The sequence below is a fragment of the Salvelinus fontinalis genome, chromosome 33 (assembly GCF_029448725.1).
Source record: "Salvelinus fontinalis isolate EN_2023a chromosome 33, ASM2944872v1, whole genome shotgun sequence".
Lineage (NCBI taxonomy): Eukaryota > Metazoa > Chordata > Actinopteri > Salmoniformes > Salmonidae > Salvelinus > Salvelinus fontinalis.
Genome location: NC_074697.1, coordinates 45,662,121 through 45,687,546, shown reverse-complemented (window position 1 = coordinate 45,687,546; position 25,426 = coordinate 45,662,121). Strand labels below are relative to the sequence as shown.

At 46.3% G+C, this 25,426-nt stretch overlaps 1 protein-coding gene across 1 annotated transcript in view; it reads right to left on the bottom strand.

Moving 5' to 3' along the window:
* Positions 1-14,159: 14,159 nt before the first annotated feature.
* The window catches only part of egln2 (egl-9 family hypoxia-inducible factor 2), a 29,419-nt gene continuing 18,152 nt past the window's right edge, over positions 14,160-25,426 (bottom strand). Inside the window, exons 3-6 of the mRNA XM_055896398.1 lie at positions 19,041-19,160; positions 18,721-18,857; positions 16,196-16,263; positions 14,160-16,065 (exon numbers count right to left, since the gene is read on the bottom strand). Coding sequence (XP_055752373.1) covers positions 16,013-16,065; positions 16,196-16,263; positions 18,721-18,857; positions 19,041-19,160 — 378 coding nt within the window. The 3' untranslated portion in view covers positions 14,160-16,012. The remainder of the gene's footprint in view (positions 16,066-16,195; positions 16,264-18,720; positions 18,858-19,040; positions 19,161-25,426) is intronic.

Here is a 25,426-nt window from a genome sequence, read left to right as displayed (position 1 = left end):
AGTATTGGGGAAAGTAGTGGTATGTGTTAATTGTAGGGGTGCCCAGGGGACTGGGGATCAGACATATCCCGTGCGAGAGAGGCAGGTTGAGGTTTCCAGGGTTAGAATAGTGCAGAAGTCATATGCTGAGGCAGTGGAGAAAGTAGAGGAATATGGGTTTAGAGGGAGGGATCCTGAGAGGAGTGGTGTAAGTAGTAGATCTGTACCAATACAGAGGGATAAAAAAACACAAAAATCATGTTTTTTTCTTTGTATCATATTTTACCAGATCTAATGTGTTATACTCTCCTACATTCGTTTCACATTTCCACAAACTTCAAAGTGTTTCCTTTCAAATGGTATCAATAATATGCATATCCTTGCTTCAGGTCCTGAGCTACAGGCAGTTAGATTTGGGTATGTCATTTTAGGCAAATTTTTTTAAATAAATGCTAAAAATCCAATCTTACTGAAACATATCACTTGTGGCTAACAAGTGATTTATGTTTCAGTAAGATTGGATTTTTAGCATTTTTAGCAATGGTTATCATGCAGGGATGGAAGGTAAGTCGCAGAAAATTGAGGTTGTGGTGGCAGCAGCACAGAAGTATTTGGGTGTGTGAGACTTGACATCAGAAGAGTATCAGGGTGTGTTAAAACCTCTTAAGGATCCACCCCTTTTTTTCAAATTTATCCTAAAATGACATACCAAAATCTAACGTAGCTCAAGACCTGAAGCAAGGATATGCATATTATTGTTACAATTTGAAAGGAAACACTGAAGTTTGTGGAAATGTGAAATTAATGTTGGAGAATATAACACATTAGATCTGGTAAAAGATCATGCAAATCATTTCTTTTTTGTTTTAGTTTTTTTGTACCGGTATCTTTGAAATGCAAGAGAAAGGCCATAATGTGTTATACCAGCCCAGGCACAATTGAGATTTTGGCCACTAGATGGCAGCAGTGTATGTGCAAAGTTTTAGACTGATCCAATGAACCATTGCATATCTGCTCAAAATGTTGTATTAAGACTCCCCAAATGTGCCTAATTGATTTATTAATACATTTTCAAGTTCATAATTGTGCACTCTCCTCAAACAATAGAATGGTATTATTTCACTGTAATAGCTACTGTAAATTAGACAGTGCAGTTAGATTAATATGAATTTAAGCTTTCTGCCCATATCAGATATGTCTATGTCCTGGTAAATTGTCATGTCGCTTACAACCTCATGCTAATTACATTTGCCTACTTAAGCTCAACCATCCTGTGGGGGTTAAGTGGTGGTGTCCCATCCTTTTCAGGTTGTTGGCATGAGGTAGGACTAAATTGATTTAAATAGTGGAGTAGGGTGGTGTTTTTTGTGTGTTTTTTTTGTGAGTGTACTGTTACACGGTAGGGTATTTGTTTATTCTTTTTTTCAAGCAAAGTATAAAGGGAGTTTTACTCCAGTCTAGTAGGTGGTGGTAATGCAACATATATTGGATACCAACCGCCGTTAAACCTCATCGAAGAAGGTCAACAACCTACTTGACAGAGATTGAAGCATTTTCTAAATAATAATGTGCAAATATTGTACAATCCAGGTCTGCAAAGATCTTAGAGACTTACCCAGAAAGACTCACAGCTGTAATCGCTGCCAAAGGTGATTCTAACGTGATGACTTGGATTGAATACTTTTCTAATCAAGATATGAACTCAGCAAAAAAAAAAAATGTCCTCTCACTGTCAACTGCATTTATTTTCAGCAAACTTAACATGTGTAAATATTTGTATGAACATAAGATTCAACAACTGAGACATAAACTGAACAAGTTCCACAGACATGTGACTAACAGAAATTGAATAATGTGTCCCTGAACAAAGGGGGAGGGAAATCAAAAATAACAGTTGGTATCTGGTGTGGCCACTAGCTGCATGAATTACTGCAGTGCATCTCCTCCTCATGGACTGCACCAGATTTGCCAGTTCTTTCTGTGAGATGTTACCCCACTCTTCCACCAAGGCACCTGCAAGTTCCTGGACATTTCTGGGGGGAATGGCCCTAGCCCTCACCCTCCGATCCAACAGGTCTCAGATGTGCTCAATGGGATTGAGATCCGGGCTCCTCGCTGGCCATGGCAGAACACTGACATTCCTGTCTTGCAGGAAATCACGCACAGAACGAGCAGTATTGCTGGTGGCTTTGTCATGCTGGAGGGTCATGTCAGGATGAGCCTGCAGGAAGGATACCACATGAGGGAGGAGGATGTCTTCCCTGTAACGCACAGCATTGAGATTGCCTGCAATGACAACAACCTCAGTCCGATGATGCTGTGACACACCACCCCAGACCATGATGGACCATCCACCTCCAAGTCGATCCCGCTCCAGAGTATAGACCTTGGTGTAACGCTCATTTCTTCGACGATAAACATGAATCCAACCATCACCCTTGGTGAGACAAAACTGTGACTCGTCATTGAAGAGCACTTTTTGCCAGTCCTGTCTGGTCCAGCGACTGTGGGTTTGTGCCCATAGGCTACGCTGTTGCCGGTGATGTCTGGTGAGGACAAGCCCTCAGTCCAGCCTCTCTTAGCCTATTACGGACAGTCTGAGCACTGATGGAGGGATTGTGCGTTCCTGGTGTAACTCGGCAGTTGTTGTTGCCATCCTGTACCTGTCCCGCAGGTGTGATGTTCGGATGTACCGTTCCCGTGCAGGTGTTACACGTGGTCTGCCACTGCGAGGACGATTAGCTGTCCGTCCTGTCTCCCTGTAACGCTGTCTTAGGCGTCTCACAGTATGGACATTGCAATGTATTGCCCTGGCGACATCTGCAGTCCTCATGCCTCCTTGCAGCATGCCTAAGGCACGTTCACGCAGATGAGCAGGGACCCTGGGCATCTTTCTTTTGGTGTTTTTCAGTCAGTAGAAAGGCCTCTTTAGTGTCCTAAGTTTTCGTAACTGTGACCTTAATTGCCTACCTTTGGTAAGCTGACCGTTCCACAGGTGCATGTTCATTAATTGTTTATGGTTCATCGAACAAGCATGGGAAACAGTGTTTAGACCCTTCACAATGAAGATCTGTGAAGTTATTGGGATTTTTACGAATTGTCTTTGAAAGACAGGGTCCTGAAAAAGGGACCTTTCTTTTCTGGCTGAGTTTATTAGTGTTTTATTTTTCAGAAATAAAACACAAATATATCTTGACTATATAAGTATTCAACCCAAGAGTCTTTCTGGGTAAGTCTCTAAGATCTTTGCACACCTGGATTGTACAATATTTGCACATTATTATTTAAAAAATGCTTCAATCTCTGTCAAGTTGGTTGTTGACCTTCTTAGATGAGGTTTAACGGCAGTTGGCATCCAATATATGTTGCATTACCGCCACCTACCAGACTGGAGTAAAACTCCCTTATACTTTGCTTGAAAAAATAAAACAAATACCCTATCACACTATTTTGTGTAGATTGTTAAAAAAAGGTTTCAATCCATTTTAATCCCACTTTGTAACACAACAAAATGTGGAAAAAGTTAAAGTGCTACTGTCGGATGTGTGTGCGTGCATGTGTGACTGGTCACTGTAGGATAAGTGGGCGACCTCTTCCTGTCTGTCTCTCTGTGCGGTGGGCCCTTTGTCTCCTCGCAGTCCTTGGGGACACAGACCACGCCCGCCCTACCTGACAATTGTTTAGCGTGAGGAGCACGGGGAGGCAGACGGGGGGTCTCAGGAACAAGGTGTTGTGTGTGTGTGTTGACAGGGTTCTTTCAGGAAGGCCAACAACCCTTTGATGTGATGAGCAGCTGACACTCTGGTCTGTCACACCACCCTATGGACACACGCACGCACACACACGCACAACCCCCCCCCCCCCCCCACCCCACACACACACACACACACAGTCTTGTACAACTAACCTTGTGGGGGGACACAATTCAGTCTCATTCAAAACCCTATTTTCCTTAACACTAACCTTAAATCAAAAACCTAACCCTAAAACTAACCCTAGCTCCTAAACCTAATTCTTATCCTAACACTAATTCTAACCTTAACCCTAAACTCCATAGAAAGAGCATTTTACCTTGTGGGTACCAACAAAATGTCCCCAGTTGGTCAAATTTTTGTTTGTTTACTATTCTTGTGGGGACTTCTGGCCCCCAACAAGTATAATTAAGCACACACACCAGTTTTAAGAGCTGTTTCTGTGTTTACTTGAATAATGCTCAGGGCTAGGGACTGAAGGAAATTTGATCAGAAACCGAGAGTAATGGAATGAGTCTATTATGTTGGAGAAAGCTTTAGGTTGGAGAACCTAATTAGTTGAAGTCAATGGCAGAAGTGTGCTACAGTACAGAACATACCTCCTAGACCTCTCAGCTGTCAATATCCTGGGTTAGACTAAAGATGCGAAGGCATTACATTGTATTGGTCACATACACATGGTTAGCAGATGTTATTGTGGGTGTAGCGAAATGCTTATGTCTCTAGATCCGACAGTGCAGCAGTATCTAACGAGTAATATCTAACAAATACCTAATACACACAAATCTAAGTAAAGGAATGGAATAAGAATATATAAATATATGGATGAGCAATGACAGAGCAGCATAGACTAAGATGCAATATAATACAGAATATATATATGAGATAAGCAATGCAAGACATGTAAACATTATTAAAGTGACTGGTGTTCCATTATTTAAAGTGGCCAATGATTTCAAGTCTGTATGTAGGCAGCAGCCTCTCTGTGCTAGTGATGGCTGTTTAACAGTCTGATGGCCTTGAGATAGAAGCTGTTTTTCAGTCTCTCGGTCCCAGCTTTTATGCACCTGTACTGACCTGGCCTTCTGGATGGTAGCGGGTGAACAGGCAGTGGCTCGGGTGGTTGTTGTCCTTGGGTGAACTTTTTGGCCTTCCTGTGACATCGGGTGCCGTAGGTGTCCTGGAGAGTAGGTAGTTTGCCCCCGGTGATGCGTTGTGCAGACCGTACCACCCTCTGGAGAGCCTTGCGATTGTGGGCGGTGCAGTTGCCGTACCAGGCGGTGATACAGCCCGACAGGATGCACTTGATTGTACATCTGTAAAGCTTTGTGAGGGTTTTATGTGACAAGCCAAATTTCTTCAGCCTTCTGAGGATGAAGAGGCGCTGTTGCACATTCTTTACTACACTCTCTGTGTGGGTGGAATATTTCAGTTTGTCCATGATGTGTACGCTGAGGAACTTTACACCTTCTCCACTGCTGTCCCGTCGATGTGGATGGGGGGGTGCTCCCTCTGCTGTTTCTTGAAGTCCACGATCATCTCCTTTGTTTTGTTGACGTTGAGTGAGAGGTTGTTTACCTGACACCACACTCCGATAGCCCTCACCTCTTCCCTGTCGGCTGTCTCGTCGTTGTTGGTAATCAAGTCTACTACCGTTGTATCGTCTGCAATCTTGATGATTGAGTTGGAGGCGTGCATGCATTTTTTCCCCCAAGATGGCGTAGCAGTGCAGATGTGGTTTGTCGTCCTCTCGTGTACTTTTGTATTTTTCGTATTTTTTTTGGTATATATTTCAATTTATTTTCAATCTCTTTTCCATGTTTAAATTAAATATACCAGCCTCCCGGGTGGCGCAGTGGTCTAGAGTGGTCTAGCCACCAGAGTCTCTGGGTTCGCGCCCAGGCTCTGTCGCAGCCGGCCGCGACCGGGAGGTCCGTGGGGCGACGCACAATTGGCTTAGCGTCGTCCGGGTTAGGGAGGGTTTGGCCGGTAGGGATATCCTTGTCTCATCGCGCTCCAGCGACTCCTGTGGCGGGCCGGGCGCAGTGCACGCTAACCGAGGGGAGCGGGTGCACGGTGTTTCCTCCGACACATTGGTGCGGCTGGCTTCCGGGTTGGAGGCGCGCTGTGTTAAGAAGCAGTTCGGCTTGGTTGGGTTGTGCTTCGGAGGACGCATGGCTTTCGACTTTCGTCTCTCCCGAGCCCGTACGGGAGTTGTAGCGATGAGACAAGATAGTAATTACTAGCGATTGGATACCACGAAAATTGGGGAGAAAAGGGGCTAAAAAAAAATAAAAAATAATATACCTTCCGGTAACCCGCCTCATCCAATGTGACACAGATCCGCTATATTTTTAGATCTTATAGCCAGAACCTCCATCAGAAGCTAGCCATCAGAAGATAACCAGCTAATTAGCTACTAACTATTTACCCATTGTTAGCCACTGCTAGCGGCCTTTCCTTCTGCACAGACACCAGCTGTTTAGCCTGGATAATACTTGCCAGCATCGGACTGTTTTCTCCACTACAACGCCGGATTCCTGCTGTAAACCCTGGACCATTACTCCTGATCATCACAGCTAGCTAGCTGCCACCGAGTGACCCAGCCCCGAAGCTAGCCTTGAGCCAGGCCCACCTCCCGGCCTACTCTGTGATCACCCGGCTACTCAGCCGATGCCTTCCGGACTCTACCCCAACACAGCTAGAATCCACCACTCCACCGGATCCTTGCCGTAAGCTCTGGACCTGTACATCGGATCATCACTGCTACCGAGTTGCTATAGTGGCTAACGCCCCTGCCCCGAAGCTAGCATTTTGATAATAGGGTCCAGTGATCATCACTGCTACCGAGTTGCTATAGTGGCTAACGCCCCTGCCCCGAAGCTAGCACCAGTTAGCCACAAGCCAGGCGCATCTCCCGGCTAGCAAACGAAATTACTACAACTACAATTACCTCTTTCGCCATCTGGTCTGGACCCTTTGTCGACACGGCGCCCCGCCGTACCACCACGACTTGTCCGCCGACTTAACTCCATCCGCTGTGCCCTCAACCGGCCTTTGCCGGACGTCGGAGCAGACGCTTCTACTTACCCCGGCCTGCTAACTTTAAACACTGTGTCTCACGCGTGCTAGCATTGTAACGACTACCCCGCGGCTTCCCTGTTCCATCTATTGCTGTTCACTGGACCCTATGATCACTTGGCTACATAGCTGATGCCTGCTGGACTGTTCATTAATCCCGGTACTCCATTTTGTTGATTTTTTTGTTTATCTGTTGGCCCCAACTCAGGCCGTGAGTGCAGTCGTGGCCAAAAGTTTTGAGAATGACACAAATATAAATTTTCACACGGTCTGCTGCCTCAGTTTGTATGATGGCAATTTGCATATACTCCAGAATGTTATGAAGAGTGATCAGATGAATTGCAATGAATTGCAAAGTCCCTCTTTGCCCCAAAAACATTTCCACTGCATTTCAGCCCTGTCACAAAAGGACCAGCTGACATCATGTCAGTGATTCTCTCGTTAACACAGGTGTGAGTGTTGACGAGGACAAGGCTGGAGAATAACAGACTGGAAGCTTCAAAAGGAGGGTGGTGCTTGGAATCATTGTTCTTCCTCTGTCAGCCATGGCTACCTGCAAGGAAACACGTGCCGTCGTCATTTCTTTGCACAAAAATGGGCTTCACAGGCAAGGATATTGCTGCCAGTAAGATTGCACCTAAATCAACCATTTATCTGATCATCAATAACTTCAAAGAGAGCGGTTAAATTGTTGTGAAGAACTCTTCAGGGAGCCCAAGAAAGTCCAGAAAGCGCCAGGACCGTCTCCTAAAGTTGATTCAGCTGCAGGATCGGGGCACCACCAGTACAGAACTTGCTCAGGAATGGAAGCAGGCAAGTGTGAGTGCATCTGCACACACAGTGAGGCGAAGACTTTTGGAGGATGGCCTGGTGTCAAGAAGGGAAGCAAAGAAGCCACTTCTCTCCAGGAAAAACATCATGGACAGACTAATATTCTGCTAAAGGTACAGGGATTGGACTGCTGAGGACTGGGGTAAAGTCCTTTTCTCTGATGAATCCCCTTTCCGATTGTTTGGGGCATCCGGAAAAAAGCTTGTCCAGAGAAGACAAGGTGAGCGCTACCATCAGTCCTGTGTCATGCCAACAGTAAAGCATCTTGAGACCATTCATGTGTGGGGTTGCTTCTCAACCAAGGGAGAGGGCTCACTCACAATTTTGCCTAAGAACACAGCCATGAATAAAGAATGGTACCAACACATCCTCCGAGAGCAACTTCTCCCAACCATCCAGGAACAGTTTGGTGACGAACAATGCCCTTTCCAGCATGATGGAGCACCTTGCCATAAGGCAAAAGTGATAACTAAGTGGCTCGGGAAACAAAACATCGATATTTTGGGTCCATGGCCAGGAAACTCCCCTAGACCTTAATCCCATTGAGAACTTGCGGTCAATCCTTGAGGCGGGTGGACAAACAAAAACACACATATTCTGACAAACTCCAAGCATTGATTATGCAAGAATTGGCTGCCATCAGTCAGGATGTGGCCCAGAAGTTAATTGACAGCATGCCAGGGCAGATTGCAGAGGTCTTGAAAAAGAGGGTCAACAGTGCAAATATTGACTCTTTGCATCAACTTCATGTAATTGTCAAGAAAAGCCTTGGACACTTATGAAATGCTTGTAATTATACTTCAGTATTCCATAGTAACATCTGCCAAAAATATCTAAAGACATTGAGGCAGCAAACTTGGTGGAAATTAATATTTGTGTCATTCTCCAAACTTTTGGCCACGACTGTAGTTAACCAACCCTCTCTACCAATTCATCGCCATTTTACCTGTTGTTGTCTTAGCTGATTAGCTGTTGTCTTACCCGTTGTTGCCTTAGCCTTGTACACTGTTGTTTAGGATAGTTATTATTGTCTTAGTTTACTAAGGAGCCCCTAGTTCCACTCAACATCCCTCAGATGCCTTCCACCTCCAACATATGTGGTGACCTCACCCAGCATAACTAGCCCGTCCAGAGATGCAACCGCTCTTATCACTCGGTGCCTGGGTTTACCTCCACTGTACTCGCACCCCACCATACCCCTGTCTGTACATTATGCCCTGAATCTATTCTACCACGCCCAGTAATCTGCTTCTTTTATTCTCTGTCCCCAATGCACTAGACGACCAGTTTTGATAGCCTTTAGCCGTACCCTCATCCTACTCCTCCTCTGTTCCTCGGGTGATGTGGAGGTGATGTGGAGGTTAACCCGGGCCCTGCATGTCCCCAGGCACTCTCATTTGTTGACTTCTGTAATCAAAAAAGCCTTGGTTTCATGCATGTTAACATCAGAAGCCTCCTCCCTAAATTTGTTTTACTCACTGCTTTAGCACACTCTGCCAACCCTGATGTCCTCACCGTTTCTGAATCCTAGCTAAGGAAGGCCACCAAAAATTCTGAGATTTCCATCCCCAACGACAACATTTTCCGTCAAGATAGAACTGCCAAAATATACTGCAGAGATAGCCTGCAGAGTTCTGTCATACTTTCCAGGTCTATGCCCAAACAGTTCGAGCTTCTAATTTTAAAAATGAATCTCTCCAGAAATAAGTCTCTCACTGTTGCCGTCTGTTATAGACTCCCCTCAACTCCCAGCTGTGCCCTGGACAGCATATGTGAATGCCCCCATCTATCTTCAGAGTTCGTTCTGTTAGGTGACTTAAACTGGGATATATTTAACACCCCGGCAGTCCTACAATCTAAACTAGATGCCCTCAATCTCACACAAATTATCAAGGAACCCACCAGGTACCACCCTAAATCCGTAAACATGGGCACCCTCATAGATATTATCCTGACCAACTTGCCCTCCAAATACACCTCTGCTGTTTTCAATCAGGATCTCAGCGATCACTGCCTCATTGCCTGCATCCGCGATGGGTTCGCGGTCAAACGACCATCCCTCATCACTGTCAAACGCTCCCTAAAACACTTCTGCGAGCAGGCCTTTCTAATCGACCTGGCCCGGGTATCCTGGAAGGATATTGACTTCATCCCGTCAGTTGAGGATGCCTGGTCGTTCTTTAAAAGTCCTTTCCTCACCATCTTCAATAAGCATGCCCCTTTCAAAAAATGTAGAACTAAGAACAGATATAGCCCTTGCTTCACTCCAGACCTGACTGCCCTCGACCAGCACAAAAACATCCTGTTGCGGACATCACTAGCATCAAATAGTCACCGCGATATGCAACTTTTCAGGGAAGTCAGGAACCAATACACGGAGAGTCAGGAAAGCAAAGGCTAGCTTTTTCAAACAGAAATTTGCATCCTGTAGCTCTAACTCAAAAAAGTTTTGGGACACTGTAAAGTCCATGGAGAATAAGAGCACCTCCTCTCAGCTGTGAGCCACTGCAGTGAGACTAGGTAACACTGTCACCACCGATAAATCGAGAATTTCAATAAGCATTTCTCTACGGCTGGCCATGCTTTCCTCCTGGCTACTCCAACCCCGGCCAACAGCTCCGCACCCCCCGCAGCTGCCTCCCCAGCTTCTCCTTCACCCAAATCCAGATAGCAGATGTTCTGAAAGAGCTGCATAACCTGGACCCGTACAAATCAGCTGTGCTAGACAATCTGGACCCTCTCTTTCTGAAATGATCTGCCGCCATTGTTGCAACCCCTATTACCAGTCTGTTCAACCTCTCTTTCGTATCGTCTGAGATCCCTAAAGATTGGAAAGCTGCCGCGGTCATCCCCCTCTTCAAAGGGGGAGACACTCTAGACCCAAACTGTTATAGACCTATATCCATTCTGCCCTGCCTTTCTAATGTCTTCGAAAGCCAAGTTATTAAAAAGATCACTGACCATTTTGAATCCCACCGTACCTTCTCTTCGCTGTGCAATCCGGTTTCCGAGCTGGTCACTGGTGCACCTCAGCCACGCTCAAGGTCCTAAACGATATCATAACCGGCATCGATAAAAGACAGTACTGTGCAGCCGTCTTCATCGATCTGGCCAAGGCTTTCGACTCTGTCATTCACTGTATTCTTATCGGCAGACTCAACCGCCTTGGCTTCTCAAATGACTGCCTCGCCTGGTTCACCAACTACTTCTCAGAGAAGTGTGTCAAATCGGAGGGCCTGTTGTCCGGACCTCTGGCAGTCTCTATGGGGGTACCACAGGGTTCAATTCTTGGGCCGACTCTTTTCTCTGTATATATCAATGATGTCGCTCTTGCTGCATGTGATTCCCTGATCCACCTCTACGCAGACGACACCATTCTGTATACATCTGGCCCTTCTTTGGACACTGTGTTAACTAACCTCCAAACGAGCTTCAATGCCATACAACACTCCTTTCCGTGGCCTCCAACTGCTCTTAAACGCTAGTAAAACCAAATGCTTGCTTTTCAACCGTTCGCTGCCCGCATCCGCCCGCCCGACTAGCATCACTACTCTGGACGGTTCTGACTTAGAATATGTGGACAACTACAAATACCTAGGTGTCTGGCTAGACTGTAAACTCTCCTTCCAGACTCATATTAAACATCTCCAATCCAATATTAAATCTAGAATCGGCTTCCTATTTCGCAACAAAGCCTCCTTCACTCACGTCACCAAACATACCCTCGTAAAACTGACGATCCTCGACTTCGGCGATGTCATTTACAAAATAGCTTCCAATACTCTACTCAGCAAACTGGATGCAGTCTATCACAGTGGCATCCGTTTTGTCACCAAAGCCCCTTATACCGCCCACCACCAAGATCTGTATGCTCTAGTCAGCTGGCCCTCACTACATATTCATCGCCAGACCCACTAGCTCCAGGTCATCTATATGTCTATGCTAGGTAAAGCTCCGCCTTATCTCAGCTCACTGGTCACGATAACAACACCCACCCGTAGCACGCGCTCCAGCAGGTATATCTCACTGGTTATCCCCAAAGCCAACACCTCGCTTGGCTGCCTTTCCTTCCAGTTCTCTGCTGCCAATGACTGGAACGAATTGCAAAAATCGCTGAAGCTGGAGACTTATATTTCCCTCAATAACTTCAAACATCAGCTATCTGAGCAGCTAACCGATCGCTGCAGCTGTGCATAGCCCATCTGTAAATAGCCCACCCAATCTACCTACCTCATCCACATATTGTTTTTATTTACTTTTCTGCTCTTTTGCACACCAGTATTTCTACTTGCACATCATCTGCTCATCTATCACTCCAGTGTTAATTTGCTAAACTGTAATTACTTCGCTACTATGGCCTATTTATTGCTTTACCTCCTCACGCCATTTGCACACACTGTATATAGACTTTCTTTTTTTCTATTGTGTTATTGACTGTACGCTTGTTTATTCCATATGTAACTCTGTGTTGTTGTTTGTGTCGCACTGCTTTGCTTTATCTTGGCCAGGTCGCGGTTGTAAATGAGAACTTGTTCTCAACTAGCCTACCTGGTTAAATATAGGTGAAATAATATATTTTTTTAAATGGCCATGCAGTCATGGGTGAATAGGGAGTACAAGAGGGGGCTGAGCACACACCCTTGTGGGGCCCCAGTATTGAGGATCAGCAAAGTGGAGATGTTGCTTCCTACCTTCACCACCTGGGGTCGGCCCTTCATGAAGTCCAGGACCCAATTGCACAGGGTGGGGTTGAGACTCAGGGCCTCAATCTTAATGATGAGCTTGGAGGGTACTATGGTGTTGAATGCTGAGCTATAGTCAATGAATAGCATTCTTACATAGATATTCCTCTTGTCCAGATGGGATAGGGCAGTGTGATGGTGATTGCATTGTCTGGGGACCTATTTGGGCAGTAAGCAAATTGAATTGGGTCTAGGGTGACAGGTAAGGTGGAGGTGATAGGATCATCGACTAGTCTCTCAAAGCGCTTCATGATGACAGAAGTCAGTGCTCCTGGGCGATAGTAATTTAGTTCAGTTACCTTTGCATTATTGGGTACAGGAACAATGGTGGCCATCTTGAGGCATGTGGGGACAGCAGACTGGGACAGGGAGAGATTGGATATGTTGATGAACACACAGCCTGCTGGTTTGCGCATGCTCTGAGGACGTGGCTAGGGATGCCATCTGGGCCGGCAGCCTTGAGAGGGTTAACGCGTTTAAATGTGTTACTCAAGTCAGCCACGGAGAAGGAGAGCCCACAGTCCTTGGTAGGGTGCCACGTTGGTGGCACTGCATTAACCTCAAAGCGGGCAAAGAAGGTGTTTAGTTCGTCTGGAAGCAAGACGTCAGTGTCCGTGACGTGGCGGGTTTTCCTTTCGTAGTCCGTGATTGTCTGTAGACCCTACCACACACCAGGTTTTCTCTAATGAAGTGCAAGCAGTAAATTGCTTTTATACTGTGATAATTGAAAGGCAATACACCACAGTATTATTCCAACAGGAACAGTCCATTCATCATTTCAGCCTGCTGGTCTGGATGTTTGGGCCCGTATCCTCAAAGCGCCTCAGAGTAGGAGTGCTGATCTAGGATCAGTCCATATAATCTCACGAATATGATCTAAAAGGCAAAACTGATCCTAGATCAGCACTCCTACTCTGAGACGCTTTGTGGACATGGGCCCTGAGCAGTGAGAGGTTGAGGTTGTGCTTGTGTGCTTGTGTGGTGACTATAGACTTCTGGACTGGCTCCAGGAGGGTGCAGAAAAAGAAGTGGATGTGAATGGACTTTTTTTCCCCAGACGAGAAGTGAGAGGCACTAGGACCATTGTCTTGGTGTGTGTTTGTGTTTATCTTTCCAATTATGTGTGCGTCTCTTCGTGTGAGTGAGTGGATTTATGTTGGCATACTGTAGCATCCGTGTTGGTAGATGCGTGATACTGATACGGTTACATAAAGGGGGCTGAGGCTATGATCATTGTGGTTATGAAAAGCGGTAGTAGAGAGAGGAGGAACAGGAGTTAGTATAGAGGGAGGGGCAGATTCAGGGATATCATAGACTTAGGTCCCAAATAGCACCCTTATTCCCTTGTGCACTACTGGTCAACAATTGTGTGCTGCATAGGGAATAGGGTGCCATTTGGAATGGAGCCATGGAGTTCATTCTGGTCTTCAGAACGCTGTGTGACCACACTGTAATCTCCTCAACTCTGTAGTGACATGCAAGCTGCCCGCCCACCACAGTTTTATATTACTCTCTCGGTTTGTCTCTTGCCATTCATGACATCTTTATACCTCCCTATTCTTCCCTCACCCCTGCTGAGACAGGTCTGGGAGAGGAAATGGCTGCATGATTGTGGTCAGGGAGTGGATTTCTTACTGTATGGCCTCAGTGTGTGTGTGTGTAGCGATCATAATTCCCCTGAATGTCCTGACAGTGTCCCTGCTCTGTATTGTATCAGTAACTCTGTCCAGAATCAGAAAGGAGTACTCCATGTTCAAGAAGGCAAAAAAACAAGTCTAGTACAAAAACACATTTTAATTCAATAATGCTAAATTTCTGAAAAAACTGAGGCAACATTTTTTGTTCTCATTGTTTTAGTCACTATTGCATCTCAACCATATTATCCACAGCTTAAAAGCAGTTTCTAAATTTACACTGATCATTCACAGATAGCATTTCTGAAGTCATATTTTTTTTACTTCTCTCTTACCCAGTCTGTCACACACACGCGCGCATCCCCACCCCCATTCAAGGCCAGGCACACACACTCACACACATTTAACTAACCTTGTTGGGGGCACAATCAAAATTCCCATTCAAAATCTTATTTTCCTTAACCCTAAACCCCAAAGAAATATACATTTTCCTTGTGGGGACAAACAAAATGTCCACAGTCAAATGTTTGTTTATTTGCCATTCTTGTGGAGACTTCTGGTCCCCACAAGTATAGTTAGACAGACACACTGCAGTAGTTTCACACAGACCCTTCTGTGCATTCACATTTGCTTCTGTGGAGTATAACAAGGTTGACTGAGGGTTTGGGTTAGGTTAGATTCAGACGTTGTGGTGAACCATGTCCAATCTATTGTATGTTTGAGTTGCACTGCAGGTGATGATAGTGCCAATGTAGGCTCTAGTCTCTGTCTAGGGAGGGGTGGGTCTTGCAGGTGCAATTGGGACCACCAAGGTACTAGCAACAGGGTTGCTTGTACAGTACATTTTCACAAACACACACACACAATAATATTCAGCAAACCCTGTTTCGACCTGCCTTCGACCCACCTTTTGTTTAGGTGTCGTCTTCAAAAACGCTCACCAACAAAGACACGCTCTTGGAATTGTATTACATTGCTTTCTGACATTACACGCTCCTTTCTCACTGACTGTCACATGAACAAACATTATTGATGAGGCTGCGAAAGCACTTTTTCCCCCTGTTGACTAGTTGAGTTAAAGAGTCTTCATGTTTCTCTGCGTTAAAGAGTCTTCAGTCTTCTCTGTACACTGGTGGCAGGTGGATACCCTGCAGGTGGGTCTCCAACAACACGAATGCTGGGATAGCTGAGTGCCACACTACTGTATGATATGTAAAGGACCATTTCCTGTGAGGTCACTTCCTCTTTAATGGTGCGTTGTTGACACGATGGCTGGTTGTAGCTGAGGCCACACGCTGGATGTGTCACGATGTGTGTGAATGTCAGGACCTTCAATCACATGTCCCTAACTGTCTTAACCTGATGAGAGGGAGAGAACTACATGGGGAGGTTCTCTTCTGCCCGGTTGAACCAGTCTAGTAAATGTGGAGGTGGAGGTAAGATGTCGCCTCCCGGGCTCTTTCAGTTTCCCCTGAAAACCAGATGCAATCGTATTCCCCTGACCCCGCAGATGGTGCTCCTGTCTCCTTAAGACGGCTTTCTGATTGGAGAAAAGTCTATTGTATGTTACCCCTTATCTTTTGACCGAGCTGAAAAGTTTGCGAGAGCAGAGAAGATTGCTTTCTGATTATATTATAAAAGCGCTGATTTATTGGTAAGGCAAAAACAAGAGTGTGTCCATTCTGTTTGTTGTCTTTAATGAATTTTTGACTTATCTGATGAAGAGGAGTCATCTTCATCCTCTTTGGCCCTTATGCCACCTGAGTCAGTCTGACCCTGCCTCGCTCCATTCGCCAACTGAGTCCACTGTGTTCTATTTCCGCCCTCTTTCCCTCAACCTCCCAATCAGATGCTGCCGTATCTCCTCTCAACCAATAAAGAGCTGTTTCAGATGACTGGCGGGGCCTGATTGTTAACAGTGTCAGAATAAGATTTCCAAAAGCAGGCCGGGTAGGCCCATACACATCCAAAAAGCACTCGGGGGGGGGGGGGGTTAGGTTTTGTTGTTCTGAGTGACGGGCACTTGAACACCTTTCTGTCCGGTTGCTATGGACACAAGAAATGGCAGTGGAGCCAAGAATCAAAAACACTTTTTGAAAAATGTACTGTTCAAAGTGCATAAAGCGTTTCATGCACGCTATTACATGTAAGTCAGACATTCAGAACTGTAACTCACCCAATCTGTACTTCTCTCTGGCCTCGGCCCTCTCCTTGGCATCAAAGTACCAGACGGTGATGGCATAGCTGTAACACACGATGATCTGATCAGACTGACAACAGAGATTCTCAGCTCACAAGCAAGTACAGACTAATTCAGCACAGTATAGTACAGCATAGGACAGAATAGGAGAAGGTTAGGTCTGTGCTATATACGGTCAGTGGAGGGTTAAGTCTGAGCTGGTTTTGGTCCGTGGAGGGTTAAGTCTGAGCTGGTTTTGGTCCGTGGAGGGTTAAGTCTGAGCTGGTTTTGGTCCGTGGAGGGTTAAGTCTGAGCTGGTTTTGGTCCGTGGAGGGTTAAGTCTGAGCTGGTTTTGGTCCGTGGAGGGTTAAGTCTGAGCTGGTTTTGGTCCGTGGAGGGTTAAGTCTGAGCTGGTTTTGGTCCGTGGAGGGTTAAGTCTGAGCTGGTTTTGGTCCGTGGAGGGTTAAGTCTGAGCTGGTTTTGGTCCGTGGAGGGTTAAGTCAGGGTCATTGCCTCTCCTGTGGGGTTGTGTTGTTTATTCCTGTCTCTCTCCCTCAAGCACGAGAGCTGCAACTGAACCGCCCTCCCTCCCTCCACCCCTGACCCCAATCCCAGTCAGGAAATACGTTCTTCCTGTCCTGAGCTCCACCTCACCCCCCAGCTGTCAGACAGAGAGGAGAGGACTAACTAATGAACTAGAATCAGGCCAATCACGTGTCAAATTTTTGTGGCGTACTTCTGACTACTGCGTTCCAGCATTCAGTATGTGTATGAAAAATAATCATGTGCATGATCACAACATCAGGCAGGAGTCTGAATAGGCTCTGGCTGAGTTCATACTTCTCTCAACAGTGGATCATCAACATGAGAGTGGATCTATAATCTGTTAAAGGGATACGTCGGGATTTTGGCAATGAAGCCCTTTATCTACTTCCCCAGAGTCAGATTAACTCCCGGATACCATTTTGATGTTGTCTGCGTGCAGTTTGAAGGAATTTGCTAATGAGTGTTAGCGCTTGCTAGTAGACACCATAGACTTCCAGTCATTGCACTAACGCTAGTTATCATTGACTCGCGAAACTACCTCTAACGTCCTTCATGCTGGATGCAGAGACATACGAATGGTATCCATTCATCTGACTCTGAAGTATCCCTTTAACAGAGCAGGTAAAAGCTTGCCCAACACCATTACGAGCCTTTAGTGAACAGATACTGTACTGTGTGTGAAGGCGATAAAGTGGGTTAGAGGTTGTAACGGCTCGGCAGAGAGAGGAAGTGCGGTGGGGGGGTGGGGGTTTGAGTGGATGTGGTTATGGTCAAACCATGTGGCACACTTTCAGGGAACTGAAAGCAGTGGGAGTCATCCAAATACCTCTCTGGGAATGACTTTGTGTGCCTGAGTACATAGTAAATCTATGTTTGATTATACAATACCTATGGGACATTTGTGTGTGTGAGATTGAATACATTGCGTCTCAGTGAGCATACAGTAACTTTGTAAGTGTACATACGGTATCACTTCTCTGATCCCAGTGTCCCAGAGTCCATGTCAGTGTGTGTGTGTGTGTGTGTGTGTGTGTGTGTGTGTGTGTGTGCGCGCACGCGTGGGGAGAGGCCATTCGGGTACGCCTGGTGCCCAAATAGATGACGTATGTCACGCAGCTGAGAGTGGAGTAGATTTGGTTCAGCCAGTTATCCCGATGAGCCCTTCCCAGCTAGCTAGGTTATCCTGGCAACAAAAGTAGCACGGTGCTAGTTCAAACAGGTAAAAGAAAGAGATGTTTATTTAGATATGCGAGGGAGAAATAACTTTGTAGTATTGGTCACCATCTGGATGTCACCGTGACATGCCAATTAGCTAACGTGACGACAAGCAGGTGCAAAGCTATTGTATCAGGTGCTGTGTAGTTGCTTCCCACCAGGCAGCCGTATCACGCCGCTGGCGGGAGTTAATGTAGCCAATTTGTTCCATCCCACTTTATTTTGAGTAGGATAGCAGCCTACACAGGAAAAAAATACGCAATACTCCATGTGGTAGCAACCACCTGGGTGTCAACATGATACAGTCTAACGTTACTGCTCAACGGGGAGAGTTTGTGCCGCATGCCGGCAACACGACAACACCAAGGGGCCCTCTTGGCGAGCAGGGAAGTATCTAGATAGTGTAGCTAATATCAGGCCAGGATGACAGCTAAAGAAAGCATGGTTTTCACCAAAAAATTACAACACGGCATTATAGTAAAAAATCAAAATCAAATGATACTCATTTAAAAACGGAATGATTCTGAACACTCTCCCAAGTCCCAACTTCGACAGACAAGTTTCAAATTCTCACTGAACTTTCCAGCCACAAGCATAAATTAGCTACCTGGGAAGGGCTCATCAGGACGAATGACTGAACTGACAAAAAAATCTGTTAGTCTCCACTCGACTCTCAGCTGCGCGACATACATCAATTTGTGCACCAAGCGTGTCCATATAGCCTTTCCCGTGTGTGTGTGTGCGTGTGTGTGGTCACTCACCGTGTAGCGTAGGCTGGCTTAACCTCATGTGGGTTCCTGCGGTCGGACCAGAAGATGAGCAGGCGGTCAAACAGCGGTTCTATGTTGGCCACCACACTCTTCCCCTCTGGATAGATCTGCAGCAGACCTCCTTGAACCTGACCACACACACAAATAGGTGTCACGTTAGATGCACAGTGCCTTATCCATAGCCTTGAGGTTAGAGAGGCAGGTGAGTAGCCAGAGGGTTGCCAGTTCGAAACCCATGGCTGACAGGGAAAACCTGGTGGGACTGTAAAGTATAGTAGATTAGATGTATGAGACTCAATGTTCCATTGTACCTTGACATCCCAGTTCTTGTTGAGATAGTAAATGCAGGTGATGCAGCGGCCGTCACCGTTAGGGTTGTCCACGTGACGGATGTACCCTGTGCCGTTACCTGGGTAACAGGCCACCATAGCCTGAGGAGAGAAGACGGGGATGTTACAGTCGGTTACAGTAAGAACATGGGCCTCGCGAGTAGCGCAGCGGTCAAAGGCACTACAGGGTTCATTCCCGGGCTGTGCCACAACTGGCCGTGGCCCGGAGGCCCATAGGACGGCACACAATTGTCCCAGCGTCGTCCGGGTTAGAGCAGGGTTTGGCCGGGGGGGGCTTTACTTGGCTCATTGTGCTCTAGCGACTCCTTGTGGCGAGCCGGGTGCCTGCAGGCTGATCCCGGTCGCCAGTTGAACCATGTTTCCTCCGACACATTGGTGCAGTTGGCTCCCCAAAATTGGGGAGAAAAGGGGGACACACACTTCTCCAGACTGCCCCTAAAAAACAACTAATCCCTTTGAAAACAGCATCGATATGAGTCTAGAAACATTTATTCTAGTGTCAAAATTGACTAAAAAGTGTAAATATGATAATTTTGGTCATAAAGTCAGTCTCGTCTAAAACAGAGTTTGGAACCTCAGTGCGTTACGAGTAAATGAAGGTTGGGTTTGGATTACAATTATGCCAAGCTCCACGTTAAAATTTCCCCTCCACCCACTTCGCTTCCCTTTATTGAATGGGGCTTGGTTGTTTCATCACCTCCAACCAATGCGTTCAAAGGATCACACCCTTTTGACACTGAAAAGCCCTATGCAGATTGACTATGGAATGCATGCTTCCAGCAGGATGCACAGCCAACAACTATGGTTTACATGCCCTGCCAAAGGACCCTATATCATGCAGAATAGGTGGGAGTTCGTTGGTCCCCAGTGGTGGTGAGTATACTGGTAGCTAGACAATAGACTTCTGGTTTTGTATATTTTGATAATCATTATCACCATTACCACTAGCATAGCTTGCTATCTAGCTAACGTTAGCCTACCTCAATACATTTCAGATTTGGCTTGGAAACACGATAACATCATGATTGCGATGTCGCCAGATTGACTTTAGATGCTGAATACTGTAACTTATCCAGATGAACTAAGATTGAGGGGACCACCGTATTAAAAAAAAACAAACTTGGGTCTATTTTCCTGAATTTCCGCCTGACTGACGTGCCCAAAGTAAACTGCCTGTTACTCAGGCCCTGAAGCCAGCATATGCATATAATTGGTAGCATTGGATAGAAAACTTAAGTTTCTAGAAATGTTAAAATAATGACCGAGACTATAACATAATTGATATGGCAGGCGAAATTCCAAAGAAAACCTACCAGATTTTTTTTTTTTGAGCTCCCAGGCTCTTATAATGGAAATCTCTGTAATTCCAACTCCCAGATTGCAATTGCTATGGCTTCCACTAGATGTCAGTCTTTGTTCATTGTTTCAGGCTTGTTTCTTCAGAAACGAGCAAGAACTTAGTTTTTGTACAAAGACTCCCGGTTCAAAATCAGTCTGTTGGCACGCAGTGAAGAGGACACGCGCTTACTAATTTTACTTTTCTATTGAACATACTTCTTTCCGTATGAAAATATTATAGTTTATTTACATTTTAGCATACCTGAGGATTAAATAGAAACGTAGTTTGACTTGTTTGAACAAAGTTTAGAGGTAGCTTTTTGGACTCCTTTGTCTGCATGTTGAACGAGTGGATTACTGAAATCGATGGCGCCAAATCGAAACTTAAGTTTTCTATTTTTACAGCTTGTCAGGCAAGACCCTTGCCAGTCTCCCTCGACTCCAGTGAAAAGGACATGCCATCCTGAGGTATAACTGAACAGTGACTATGTGTTTTTATTTTTATTTTTATTTTACCGTTATTTTACCAGGTAAGTTGACTGAGAACACGTTCTCATTTGCAGCAACGACCTGGGGAATAGTTACAGGGGAGAGGAGGGGGATGAATGAGCCAATTGTAAACTGGGGATTATTAGGTGACCATGATGGTTTGAGGGCCAGATTGGGAATTTAGCCAGGACACCGGGGTTAACACCCCTACTCTTACGATAAGTGCCATGGGATCTTTAATGACCTCAGAGAGTCAGGACACCCGTTTAACGTCCCATCCGAAAGACGGCACCCTACACACAGGGCAGTGTCCCCAATCACTGCCCTGGGGCATTGGGATATTTTATTAGACCAGAGGAAAGAGTGCCTCCTACTGGCCCTCCAATACCACTTCCAGCAGCATCTGGTCTCCCATCCAGGGACTGACCAGGACCAACCCTGCTTAGCTTCAGAAGCAAGCCAGCAGTGGTATGCAGAAACATGTATGGTGCCAGCACATGGAAACTTGCAAGATGATGCGATGACGGACAGATGAGCTTGATACTGATGTCTCGTCTTTTTTTAAATGATTGAATTGAATCAGTCAATATGGGGAGGGAGAAACTCTATGTATTCTACACCAGGATCAGGAAACTCCTGTTGTATACTGGGAACCACACAGGAAGGTATGACCACTCTGATAGATTTGCCAAGGTAGCCCCATTACCACCACCAGTAGCTGTATCGGCTGGGAATGACAATGAAAGGTGCACATTGTTATATTAGCAGAACACTACTTCTATTGTATTATGTAGAGGGTTGTTTTATTCTACATCAGTGGTTACAAACCGGTCGATTGCAATCGACTCGTCGATCTTCAAACATTTCTGATATGAAAGCCAACAACAATAAAGGCTTGCGCTCCTTTTTCATTTATTTGTGTTGCGCTGTTGGCGGTAGGTGCACTTGATTCAGAAGCCCTGGAAACCTAACGGTCAAACAGAGAAATGGTTCTAATTGTTTTTCCACCATTCATTTTTCCCATAGGCGATTCTAGAAACACTTCAAATAAGGGGGGCTGTGTTTTGTCTAGGTTTACCCTGGTGTGACGTTTTGATAACCGTGTAAATCTCTCTCGGACAAGGTGACTTTTATCAGTATATCTGGCTCTATTTACTCTCAGATTTGAAAATGCTAATTAGCATCAAAGTAGACATGCAACACTACAAATCCCTGCAAGCACGTCATCTCTAGCTGACACCTTTGCTAACAGGTATTGTGTCCATTTAAAACGTGCACAAGAAAGTTCAAAGAATTGTTCATTTAAAGAAATGTTGCCAATTTATTCATTACTACATTTAACTAACATTAGATAGTTCATCCAGAGATTCTTACCTTTGCCACAATTCAGCAGTTTCATCCAGATCATCATGGCATTTGTAGTTCTTTATGATAGCCACATTAGCAGCTAATTAGCGTTACATTTTTGGGGGGGTAAATACTGCCGACCATATTTTTAAGTCACCTTGTCTGAGAGAGATCTGCACGGTTATCAAAACATCACGCCAGGGTAAGCCTACACAGAACACAGCCCTTATTTTAAGTGTTTCTAAAATCTCCTATGGGAAAAATGGTGGGAAAACGATTGGAACCATTTCCCTATTTCGACCGCTAGGTTTTAAGGGTATTATGACTCATACTGTGGTACTCTATGGTGCGTCTTGGTAGTGGCAAGGACCCACATCATGTTTGGCTTCCATCCAGCATTTCTTGAGGAACAAGAGAGAAAAAAAGTGGCCAAAACAGCAGGTGCAGTTCCCCTTTAAGACGTGTTATAAAAACACAACCCAGACACTCCCTCCCTCCCCCTGAGGCAACTGGAACACCCCCGCATTGGGAGGTAGGGTGGCAGGGAAACAGCCTGGCCTGGCCTTGGGAGCTGGGAAACTTCCATCCTTCTCATCCAGGGACTGAGCACGGTTTACTCTATATATGGGTTCTGAGAGAGCACTGTGTGAGTTAAGCAAGGTGATAAAGAGAGTAAGGGCCTCCCTGTAACCAACGTTAGGGCTTCCATTTAACCTGTAATTGTAGGACTACGAGGGTTAGGGTTTCGTTTGGCTACTAACGTGACAGCGGTTCTGTAATAAGGGTTTTGTGTCATGGCCCATTTTAATAGTGTGAAGCATGCACACTCAGTCTGCGCTGTGAAACTAGACGCTGTGCCTTTAAGCCATAATGGCCGGGTATGGCAGCCATGTCGCCACTCCCATTCCACTGAGCCTGTACCATATCATCAGTGGGCCGAACCCTTTATCCACCAGTCAGGTAAGAGGCTTTAGGCGGTGAGCAGTAGAAGTGGTATGGCTCTGCTGTGTGTTCGGTTACTTAACCCCTTCACTGGTGTTCGTAGGGATGAAATTCCACTCCATAGGGCACCATATAGGTTACTGTACTCACTCACAGTCCCATGGTTCTGTATAGAGACAGTCAGTGTCCCAATGATTTCTCGGTGTCTTAAACACTGTTGTGTAGGACCACTCCAATTCTAACCCGCATGCATACATTACGGGTCACACATTACTATGAACTCGGACTGTTCTAAGAACTTTATTATAGAGAAAGAAATGGGTTATCGTCTGCACAAGACGTTACTCAAACACTAACTAGCTGGTTCTGTGGAGGACAGGACCGTGAGCATGTAACTTCTCAGCTAATGTTTCAACCTCACCTGGACTGGACTGGAGACAGTCCCTTGAGTATCAGTAGAGAAACAATTGTCACGTTCCTGACCTATTTATGTTAGTTGTTATGTATGTTAGTTGGTCAGGACGTGAGGTTGGGTGGGCATTCTATGTTTTCTGTTTTTATGTTGGTTTTGGTTTGCCTGGTATGGCTCTTGATTAGAAGCAGGTGGTTTGCGTTTTCCTCTAATCAAGAGTCATATTTAGGTAGGGCATTCTCACTGTTTGTTTGTGGGTGATTGTCTCCTGTGTCCGTATGTATGTTCGTACCACATGGGACTGTAGCGTTTGTTTGTTTCGTTTCGTTTCGATGTCGTCTGTTTTGCTGTACGTAAGTTTATGTTTAGTTATGTAAGTTTATGTTCAGGTTTCGTCAACGTCGTTTTCTTGTTTTGTAGTTTGAAAGTGTTTTGTTTCGTTTCGTGTGGCCATCGTATTCTTAATAAAGATGGCTTATTTCCCAAATGCTGCGTTTTGGTCTGAAGATCCTTCTCTCCTCACCTCATCCGAGGATGAGGAGAGCACAAGCCGTTACAGAATCACCCACCACGCTAAGACCAAGCGGCAAGGGAAAAATAAACGGAGTAAGGGACAGGAGAAAAACAAGGATTTCTGGACATGGGAACAGATAATGAATGGAGAAGGTCCCTGGGCTAAGGCAGGAGAAAATCGCCGTTCTCAGGAAGAGAGGGAGGCAGCTAAAGCCCAGGAGCGGTGGTTTAAGGAGGCAGCAAGGAGACGTGGCTGGAAGCCCGAAAAGCCATGGGAGCAGCTGGAGGCACTGGGGAGTGCAGAGGCTACCGGAGAGAGGAACCGGAGCTATGAGGGAACGCGTCTGGCACGGAAGCCCGAAAAGCCCGTAAGTAATTCCCAAAAATTTATTGGGGGGGCTAGGAGGTAGTGGGCCAAGGGCAGGTAGGAGACCTGCGCCCACTTCCCAGGCTTACCGTGGAGAGCGGGAGTACGGGCAGGCGCCGTGTTACGCAGTAGAGTGCACGGTGTCTCCTGTACGAGTGCATAGCCCAGTGCGGGTTATTCCACCTCCCCGCACTGGGAGGGCTAGATTGGGTATTGAGCCAGGTGTCATGAGGCCGGCTCAACGCGTCTGGTCTCCAGTGCGTCTCCTCGGGCCGGCATACATGGCACCTGCCTTACGCATGGTTTCTCCGGTTCGCCTACATAGCCCGGTGCGGGTTATTCCACCTCCCCGCACTGGTCGGGCAACCGGGAGTATTCAACCAGGTAAGGTTGGGCAGGCTCAATGCTCAAGAGTGCCAGTACGCCTCCACGGTCCGGTATTTCCGGCACCACCTCCCCGCCCCAGCCTAGTACCTACAGTGTCTACACTACGCACTAGGCTACCAGTGCGTATCCTGAGCCCTGTTCCTCCTCCACGCACTCTCCCTGTAGTGCGTGTATCTAGCCCGGTGCCTCCAGTTCCGGCACCACGCACTAAGCCACCTGTGCGTCTCCAGAGCCCTGAACACACTGTATCTTCTCCCCCTACTAATCCTGATGTGCTTGTCCTCAGCCCGGTGTCACCAGTGCCGGTACCACGCATCAGTTATAGAGTGGGCTTTGAGAATACAGTGTGCCCTGTCCCTGCTCCCCGCACTAGTAGAAAGGTGCTTGTCATTAGCACGGTGCCTCCAGTTCCGGCACCACGCACCAGGTCTACAGTGCACCGTATCCGGCCAGAGCCATCCGTCTCCCCAGCGCCATCTGAGCCATCCGTCTCCCCAGCGCCATCTGAGCCATCCGTCTCCCCAGCGCCATCTGAGCCATCCGTCTCCCCAG